General features: G+C 34.3%; 1 protein-coding gene across 1 annotated transcript; it reads right to left on the reverse strand.

The window, feature by feature from the left end:
• Nucleotides 1–5,820: 5,820 nt before the first annotated feature.
• On the reverse strand, nucleotides 5,821–7,920 carry LOC306874051 (homeobox protein MSH-B). The gene is made up of 2 exons (XM_079423772.1): nucleotides 7,519–7,920; nucleotides 5,821–6,739 (listed from the first exon to the last, which is right to left on the reverse strand). Exons 1-2 carry the CDS (start codon nucleotides 7,871–7,873, stop codon nucleotides 6,336–6,338), a joined length of 759 nt encoding a protein of 252 aa, XP_079279898.1. The 5' UTR covers nucleotides 7,874–7,920; the 3' UTR covers nucleotides 5,821–6,335.
• Nucleotides 7,921–11,062: the final 3,142 nt, after the last annotated feature.

The raw sequence follows: 11,062 nt of genomic DNA on the forward strand, positions 1-11,062 counted from the left end.
TAAGCATTTTACTCACACACAATGATTGCTTTTTATTTTAAATGATCTTTTCTATACAATGAAAGTAAATGGTGACTAAAGGCTGTCAAACCACACAAAAAAACTTGCATGTTATATTAAATCTTCATACACTCATCTTATGTGAGGAAAACACTAATTACACTAATTATTAATTTCTAACTCTCAAATACTGTGTTGTGGTCAAATTTGAAGACTAATGTGACTTTGATTGTAATGTGATTTGCCATATGTTAATATAATGAATATACATAATTGAGATTTTAAAACTGTAGCTGAGAATGTTTTGTCATTTTTGTAGCTTTAAAGTTGATCTCCAACCACTTTCACTGTATGGAAACGATTCAGCATCTCAGTAAAATTATTATTATTTCATATACTTTTTTCCTACATGAAAGAAAAAGTACAGGTTTGCAACAATATGAAGGAGAGTAATTGATGACAATAGTTTTTGGGTGAATTGTTCCTTTAATGTTGTTCTTTTGAACTTGTTTTTAATGACCTACTATTAAATAATATGATATTGTATGAAGGTGCTCCATCGCTCTCAGTATAGTGTGTATTGAAATGATCATTTGTTTAAATGATGTCTGCTTGGCAAAGGAAACTTGAGATACATTTTTGTTCAGGTCAGTTCACTGTCATAGCAGGGAAAATAGATTTAACAGTGTTTTTCTTTTTTTATAATCTTTTATCTTAAGGTTTCAAAAATGACTTTCTCTTAATCATCCTCTTGTTGGAGGAATGTATTGTACGTTCTCTTAACTGATATTGAAAATCTTAGATTTATGTTTTTGTTTTTTATGATTATGTATAATGTGAGAACACAGTGTCATGTATCTACAGTATTAACAAATTATTTTGCAATAATATATTTTTGATTTGTGTTTGGGGTTTTGTAAAATACTTTCAGCAGCACTTAAAGAGAGGGATGTCATGTAGCACGACAACCTTTTTCATAACCTTTATTCAAATATGTTTTTAAGTACCTTCTTGCACATAAAGCCAGTGCTGTTGGCAGTCACGTTGCTTCACGATTTCCTCAGCATGTCATTTCTCGGTGACTCATATTTGACATGAATATGAGATGAAAGGGGATATATACAAACGTGACTGTTGGTAGCCATTAGAGTTAAACAACAGCCCCCAAAACATAAAACATAGCTATTAATTATAGTTTTATTTTATTTTTCTCTTTACGTGACAGTATGTTGAACGTTACTCTGATGTGTGATCACCTGATACTGTACTGCATTCAATAAAGTGTAGTTAGCCTCACTCCATCACATTGCTTTATTACTGAATCCCCTCACACCTTTAAGTCAGGAAACAGTATAAATTAGTCAAAGATTTAACTCTCATGTTGTTCCAGACCTGTATGATTTTTTTTTCTATATGGAACACTATATTTAAGATATTTAACAAGATATTTAAACTTTGGAAGCCATGTGGACAAAAAAGACATGAGACATTCTTCAATTTCACAAAAGAATGAAAGTCACACAGGTTTGGAACAACCTAAGTAAATTATTTTTGGGTAAACTATCACTTTACAGTGAGCAGTTTTTTTTTAAATTACATTCTTGAATCGTATTTGGCTCTTTCATCAGTTATATAAACAACAATTGTAAATTTAGTTACTCATTGAAATTAGCTAAAATATGACTCATAACCCTTTTGATGTATTCAGAATTTGAATTGCCACTAACCCTAACTTTGACAAAGCGACAAAAAAATGTACTATTGTTTGTTAGTTTATATCAAAAACAAATAAGATATGCACATGAAAAATAGTCCAAACTGCTCATATACATTTATTGCCACAAATAAAGTACAAAAGTTTATGCACTTCATTGGAGTTGGACTTGTCATTTATTCTTATTGAATGATGGCAAATAGTACAAACATTGCTGAACTGACTTTGTGTGACCTTGGCATTTATTTATGCTGATAAAATGAATTACACCACGTTACAGTCTTGGGTCATCATGTACCATCAGTGAATGATGCCTTTGTGATGTTTCATAAATAATGAATAGATCTCACACTGCTGCTGCACAAATGTAACAACTCGTTAGTATAATTCTAGAAAAAAAGTAACATTGTAAAATCTCTTTAGATCATGCATGCTTCATCATACAGCATTAAAATGGTTGATTTTGCTAACACACACACACACACTTAAGATATGTATATTTATCAATGTCCTCATAAGTCACCTTCACCTTGTAATACCTATGTCACACCCGTGTCGTTATACAAATTTACTTACTTTACTTACTTACTTTTGTCATTTAGCAGAATTTATGTCCTCATTTGTCACAAAAACACACACACACACACTTAATATATTTATTATACATATGCTAAACCTCTGGTGCTGTTCGGTCATTTTAGACCGGAAAAAAAAAAAGTTTTGAATGTTTAAAAATCGCTACTTCATCGGAATGGTATGAAACTTGGTGACTTTTATGGCAGTTCTTGATTCAAAAAAGTTAAATGGCCGTAAAAAATTGTCAGACTTGTGTTGTTTGTGGTCAAAAATGAATGGGAAATATGCAAAAATACTGCGATTTTTTTTGTGTGTACAATCTACAAATCATTCACGATGCAGAAAAAGAGTGCACAGCAATAAAGGGGTGACACTCTAAAATATCAAGAGTGCAAAATAGACAGTCCACCCACCCCCCACAGGCACACATATGAACTAATGTGACTGTAACACAAAGCATGTTTCTGCAAATGCATGAAATAACATCAATAATTCGGCCAAAAATGCAGTCAAAACATAGACACCAAGGAAGGGGTTACACACTAAAACATCAAGAGTACAAAACAGACACACACACTCACTTACACGCACACGCACACACACTCACAGACACACACACTACACACACAAATGAACTGGTGTGGCTGTAACAATACAGAAAAATTGAGTCAGAAGACTCAAATAAGAGGTTAAAATAAGCTTGATAACTCTCTGATAAAGCATTCCTATTCATTTTTGTTACATTTTTGTTGAATTTTGATGTTATGTCTAACAAAATGCCTTTCTCTGTGTTCAGGTTTGACTTTAGTAAAATGAACATTTCAAACCAAAATTTCAGACCAAAAAAATCTAAAACTTTACAAAAAGTTGTCTATGAGAATGTCTAAATATATATACAGATCCACAACTTAATAAAATTCAGTCTTTATGCCTACAAGCCACTAGAGAGTTTATCAGCCTTTTATATAGAGCTATATAGGAATCTAGTGGCTAACCCATGGAATTGCAGATGTTTTTCTTTTTGTAATCTGACCAGATGGCACTAATCAGATTTAAAAAATTGGATTTCAAAGGCATTGTCTCTATTTTGACATGAAATGCTGATTTTTTTTTAATTTATTATTATTTTCAATGGGAAAATATTGATCATAATTATTGCATAAATATTAATTAGTACCATGAATTTCTCTCAAAATACAAAATAAAATAAAAAAAATGTTATGGAACAAAAATATATTACATTGATTTTACTGAAAATAAAAAAAGTTGCATTTCGGGTGTTCGGTCAGTTTTGACCGCGAACAACACAAGTGTGACCCCCAAATGAACAACACCAGAGGGGTAAATATAATACGTATAATACATGTCATATTCATATATATATAGAGAGAGAGAGAGAGAGACGAGTCTAGTTTCCACATAACTCTTAAGTTAAAATATGTATATGTCTAGATTCTCTTTTACAAGACATTTTACGTCCATGTAGCTATCACATTACTTAAGATTAGTAATGATGCACCTTTCAGGATAGGAGAACCCTCCCACTGACTGTTTAAAAGTCTAACAGTCCATTTGAGTCCATTTACAGAGTGAGAAACGTCCTTCAGCAGCCATCTTTTTGGTAAGTGATGAAGCCGTTTTGCACTGTTTGTATCCTGTTGCTTCTTACTCATGGTAAGCCTTGTTGTTTATTTAAATTATTATATCTGCTCCAACTTTTCAAATTTGAAACGTTTCATAAAAACGCTGTGATTGTTCTACGGTTCCATAAAGAACCTTTGGAATCTTTCCATTCCACAAAAAGTTCTTTATAGTGGGAAAAAGGTTATTCAAATATTCTTCAGACTAAGAAAATTGGTTCTTTTAAGAATTTTTCACTGATTATTGAAATGATTTTTTTCACTGATCGCAGATCGGTTCACTGAAAGCTTCTTTGGGGAACCAAAAATGGTTCTTCAATGGCATCTCTGCAAAGCCCCTCTATTTTGTAACTTTTATTTTTGTGTTATATGCAAGTAACAATCACTAATATTTTTCTCTTATCTCTTATTATCCACAGGAATGGCACTGAAGTGTAACCTGTGTGTTTCCTGCACTCCATCAGTACAGACATGTCTTTCCCACATGATGGCCTGTGGAAACATCACATTAAGAGCAGGTCTAACGGGTGAGTTCAGCAATCATCACAACCCTTAAACAGATAGTACACAACACTTATTTGTGTTGTTTCCACAGCTCCTTCCTGTATAAGCATGTCGGCCTGCTGGAGCTATTTGCTGTGTGCTGCAGGACTGACCTCTGCAACTAAGCCAACAAACCTGTAATCAGAATCATTAAAGACTTGCGCTTTAGCTGAACTCGACCTTTCGGTAACCTTGGCGGTGTGATTATATGAAATTGTACTGAACACTTAAAGGCTCAGCAGGCAAATGTATCAACGAATTGCAACAAAAATGTTACAAACAGCAATGATGAATAACTTTTTGCAAGCAACAATAAAAGCAGTCAAGTGTGTGTTGTGTTCCTACAAGGTACAAGAAGTCACGCAAAATGAACAAATAACTGAGAGATATCACTTTAAAATAAACTTTGTTGTTAATAATGAATAATAAGTACCTTCTGAGGTTTGAAAATTGAGATCAGTTAATAGACCTAAATCAGTGTGGTGCCATATTTCATTTTTGGCATGAGAAAATGATGCTGAGGGGATTCTTCATTTTTCTGTGTTTGTCACTCATTAAAAAGACAGGGACACTGCTGCATCTTTTCTTTTCTTGTGTCACGTGTCAACTGGAAACTTGGTAGTTCAAGGCTGAAGTGGCTCAAATGGATAATAATGCCTGTCCAAGAGTTTCAGATGGTGCCATCTCCTGGACAATAGACAAATAGACACAGGGCAAGAGTCGAGGATGGAGCTTTTTCGCCAGTAATGCTCAAAACTAAATATTTCAATAAAATTAAATTAATTGCACAAAATAATTGCACAAGTAGCCTACATGTTGGCCTATTCATTATGCAATAAACAAGAACACTTATGCAACCTAAATCTGATCAAATAGTAGCCTAATTTGCCCTGTGATTTTGTCCAACAAAATAAAATGAAATGAAATTGAACTGAATTAAAATATTTTTTTTTTTTTTTAAAGTTAATGTTAACTTTAAATCTCGACTGAGGGCACTTCTGATCTGTTATCTTGATAGATAGATAGATAGATAGATAGATAGATAGATAGATAGATAGATAGATAGATAGATAGATAGATAGATAGATAGATAGACACTTCTAAAATTGGGTGTAAATGTGAGACGTCTACTAATTTTTCTCTTTAATTTTTAAGTATAACATTTGTGATTATTTAATATGCAAATAATATGCTTTGGCGGTTTATAAAACGGAGCACATTTATCTTTAATATCCCGCACGTTTATGTTGATCAGTGCCTGCAGGTTTTATGCAGCCTATTTCCGAAATGTGAAAATGTAAATAAACCTTTTAAATAAGTATAAATAAAATCGAATAAATAAATATTAGTTGAAATAAAATAGCTTTATGTCAGATAAAGACAACAATAGGCGTCCAGAAATAAGACGATATAACAAAAGGGAAAGGGATAAACTTAAGAAAGAATATTTTTATTTTAGACTAATAAATATTTGGTCTTTCAAGGCACTTCCAACATAAGTACTTCGGATAACCTCCGTTTCAGATGATCTTAAAAGAGTTACACATATACCTGCTCCACAAGAGCACGTCAGAATAAAACACGACAAAATATACAGCAGCCTCCTTCCACGATTTCATGGCTTTCGGGAATCGGGTTAACACGTGGCTTTACCGTGTCCAAGATGATATTATAATTAATTACAGTAGGCCTAATAACCAAGAGTAATTAGAAACTGTTCCTCAAATTAATTAAGTACATGTTGTTCGTTAAAGTTATCCAGCACTTATTATTCAGCTATTATAGTAGCCTAATTTCCCTGTGAACTTCGTGTAAACGTTCATATTTGCGCAAGTCATTTCAAAGCCGTCAGATTAATGTTTTTAAGACAAATAATACATCCCATAGGACACGGGTCCGTTAAATAGTCCTGGCATCGGAACGGGCCGCGGGAAAGAGGCTGGAGGTCCGTACAGAGATGATGGGGATCCCAGAGGGAAGGGCAGCGCGAAGGGGGCCAGAAGCGGCTTGGAGGCGCATTTGAACTTCTCCAGCTCGGCCTCCTGAAGTCTCTTGGCCTTCGCCCTCCTGTTCTGGAACCAGATCTTGACTTGAGTCTCGGTGAGGTTGAGGGAGCTGGAGAACTCGGCCCGCTCGGCGATGGAGAGGTACTGTTTCTGTCTGAACTTGCGCTCCAGGGACAGCAGCTGGGAGGTGCTGAAGGGCGTGCGCGGCTTGCGATTAGTCTTGTGCTTGCGTAAGGTGCACGGCGTTGGGCTCGGATGACCTGGAGGAAACGGCGAAATAAAAATACATATATATTTATATTTCGTTAGAAGTAAGAAAAAGCCTGCAAATGCATTGCGCCTTTCTGAAAACGCTTCTTTCTTTCTTGCAAAATTATCTGAAATCTGGGTTGAAGTCTGTTTAAAAAAAAAAAAAACAAAAAAAAACACTTTAGCTTTATTATTTTGCTGGCAAACAGATTTTATGCAAATATATATTTTTTAAAATTGTCATTTCAAAATAGCAAGTATAATGTTTTTAAATTATGTTTAATATTTAATAAATATTTTTGTTTGTAGACTATTATTATTATAGTAGGCCAACTGTAGCAGTTCTCTATTTAGCAATGAGAAAGGTGTGATGGTTAAAATGTAGGCTAGATTATTATTTGAAATATTATTTTTAAGCATTTTCTTTCTTTCTATAACATAAAACTAACATTTGAATAATTTTATAAACAAATTGTAATCTTTGGCTGCCTTGCAAGCACTAGTTTTGACTGGCAAATACATATTTCTTATTTTGTCATTTTGACAACGGTACCAATAACATTGAAAATATTTTAATAATTATATAAAATAATTTATTATTTATTTATAATAAAAATTGGTTTTCAAACGATTAAATAATTTCTAAATGTACAAAAGTATATTCAAAACATAAATGTAGTATACTATCTGTGAATAATAAACGTGATTATGCATTAAAATATTATTATATTTACACTGTTTGGAAAGAAAATAAAACTCAGTTATGATTGTAAATAGTTGAAACCCTTACGAGGAGGAGATGTGAAAGATGAGGAGTTTGACCAAGTGCTCTGTTCCTTATCGCTTAATTCTTCACTGTCGTCGTTCAGGCTGTCCGAAACGCTTGATATACTGTCCACAGAAACTTTGGTTTTCTCTGCAAAGTAAGTCCTTACTAAGTCCTGTCCCAGTCCCAGTCTCGCCGGGGAACACGCGACCTGGCAGCTGGATTTGGCCATCAGGGATTCAACACTGAACGGGAGGTAAGTCTTCTTCACTTTATGTCCTGTGTCGGTGGTCACATCTCTCGACTTTTGACTTTCCTCGCTGTCCGAGTCCGATTTCTCTTGAGCTGCCGTTTCAACGGGTCCCTTAGGATGATTCATCGTGAACCATCCGAGGCAAATTGTCCCAACAATTTCTTACAGGCTGTGGTCCTGCACTGCTTCGGTGCACTTATAATAGTTCGCAAACTGCGCTCCTCCAATCAGCGTGCGCGCTCTTCCTGCTGACTTACAGAAGCCTCGATTTGATTGGTCGGAACGTTCCCCTGGGGCACTCTCGGACCAATCACAACCAACCCCTTAGAAGTCATGTGGTCAAGTTGACACCAAGACATCAAGGGGATGTTGAGAAAAATGAGTACTTAATCGCGGATGTCTTGCAGAGATGATGCATAGATGGCCTCGGGGCTCTTGACTCTTTGGAGCACAAAGTAAACCAAATTTAGCCCAATTAAACAGTGGGGAAGCGCTCAGAGTATCTGTATCCGACTGTTGAGAAGTCATTGAAAAGGCACAATGGAATTACTTTGGGAATACACGGTAAACAAGAAAACAGGAATGTCTTGTTCGCAAAGTTTCAGTTTGTAAATGTTATTAAGAAATAATTATGTAAATAAATAGAAATCTAAATGAAGGCTAGCTATAGCCAACAACATATATATTTATAGCCTATATAACATAAGTATATAACATGACTTGAATACAGCTGTTTAATGATACATTTTTGATTAAATATCGACTTTTTTCCCTTTTTTTTTATTTTAACAATCGAGTCTAAAGTCTACAGCAACTATAAAGGCAAAATAAATAAAAAAATCTTGAAAAACGAACATTTATATATATAAATGCTATAGCTACACACACACACACACACACACACACACACACACACACTATATAGGCTACTGTATATTTATATCGAAAAGCAATATTAATTTTTCTATTAAAATAAAAAGTTTTTATTTTTTTGAAAAAGCATTTCTTAAGTATATGGAAACTTTTCATGGTTGCTTTATTGAGAAAAGCTTTTGTGAAGGCAGAAATTGATTCGAAAGGGCTGTAAGTTACACAATACTCAGGCAATTTAAGGCATGTCACGGGCTTTTAAGGTTACAAAAGGCTCAGCTGAGAAGCGAGCAGAGTTTTCTTCTCTCTCATTTAGAGCCAGACGAGCTGCGTTTTGGAAGGCGCCAGAGACGGTGGGATCAAAAGAGAAGGTACCTCGAGGAGGAAAAGGCAACAGTTTAACTCCACTTAACCAATTGTCCTCAAAATATGTAGTCCTGAGCATAGCTTCAAGGCCAAACGGTGACGTCAAGAAAATGAACCAGTACTTTCCCAAACCCGAAAAAAAAAAACTATTGAGAGAGTGAACACACTCTCCTTAGTGTTTATAATAAGTTTGAGATTCACTTCTCTTTCCAAAACAACAAAAGAACAAGTGAATGCATGCGTACACCTAGTCTATAACAAAACCAAAAACTTTTTTTTTTTTTGCCTATTATTATTATTGTTTTAATGTTAATATATATTTATTGAATAATTTGAATGGTCTGTACATAAATATTCTTGACAATTTGACAATTTGAATCGGACGAGGTCAATTCAATTCGCTCGTTCCAACTAATTGATTGCATTGTTATGGCGTTATTTTACTGCCAAATGTCGAGAGCGTATTAATATTCTCTAAATAAAAGCCGAAGGTTCTTCCAGATCTGTCATGGTGGGTATCAAATCAAACTCACTGGTATCCCTAAGCCCCCCTGCACTAAACTCCACCAATCTAAACGATAAATAATTGAAATGATCACGGAAGATCCGTTACCAACACGTTTTAATAGCTGTAATGAAGATAGTTGATGTGAACCTGATTGAGTCGACTCACTTTTGTAATTTAAGACTCGTTTGGAAAGAACATGAGGACAAAACTGAAGCCTTAACTTAATCTAATTGGATAGGAGAGATGCTGCTGATGTAACCTGAATGAAATGAGCAATCTAGATAGATAGATAGATAGATAGATAGATAGATAGATAGATGATAGATAGATAGATAGATAGATAGACAGACAGACAGACAGACAGACAGACAGACAGACAGACAGACGGATAGACGGATGGATGGATGGATGGATGGATGGATGGACGGAGGACGGACGGACGGACGGACAGATAGATAGATAGATAGATAGATAGATAGATAGATAGATGCATAGCCTAAGCTTCAGTAAGCTTCCACACTGTAAAAAATAATACACTACATCTACTCAATAAAATTGTGGCAACAGATTACAAGCAATATTATTAATTAAATTCAACTGCTATTGAGAATTGAGTTAGAATTAATCAAATTAATTCCTTAAAAATTAGCCATTTAAATTAAGTAGATGCAAATAGCCCACACAACAATATTAAGTAAATTTTAAACAAAAATATTGTTTTCATTGGAGCACTATACTAATGCATACTACTTAAAAAAATTTATTTAACACAAAAAAAGTATTATTTTTAATAAATGGATTAAAGTAATTTTAATATGATTTCACATATGAATAACAGACACAGTCGTTAAAGATTAAATACAAGCTTCTGCTTTATTGCCAACAACAGTTACAATAGCATATATTAGCATTCTCAGACTGTATCCACAATTACTTAATATGAATTCTGCAAAACAAAGTCTCTTTTTGTGTTTCTTTTTAGGTACCAATTGTTTAAAATACACAATGCAGTTACTTTTTTGGGTCATTTTTCTCTTTCTAGGCACAAAATGTTCAAATGTGTGAGGTATGTTTAGCAACATGGAACCACAGAACAGATAAAACCATTTTATTTTAAGACAGCAGTTTAGACCTGAGTGACTGGACTCGTTTTGACAGCATTGACGCATCCAGCTCCAAGAAAAGTTTCTGAAATACAGTAGTGGCCAAAATTATTTTAAATGGTTTTACGTCAGTTATTTCTATCTTTTGCCGTAGTGTGTCACTAGGAAATATCAGTTTACATGTCCAAACATTCATTTTGCCATTAATTGTAATAATCCAGTGAGATTTTTGTGCTCCACACAGAGTTCTGATCTGATCATCATTCAAACTGGAATGACATGAAGAAACAGAACAAACTGAGACAGACTAAATCCAGAAGAACTGTGTCTCCAAGACGCTTCGAGAAACCTATATGCAAAGCTCCTGAAAATCTCTGCTCAAGTGCACCGAGGACAAAAGCTGCTTTAAACACAAAGGACGCTCACACCAAATGTTGATTTCATTTAGTTCATAGAAGTTAATTGATT

Source organism: Barbus barbus (genome assembly GCF_936440315.1).
Source record: "Barbus barbus genome assembly, chromosome: 8".
Taxonomy (NCBI): domain Eukaryota; kingdom Metazoa; phylum Chordata; class Actinopteri; order Cypriniformes; family Cyprinidae; genus Barbus; species Barbus barbus.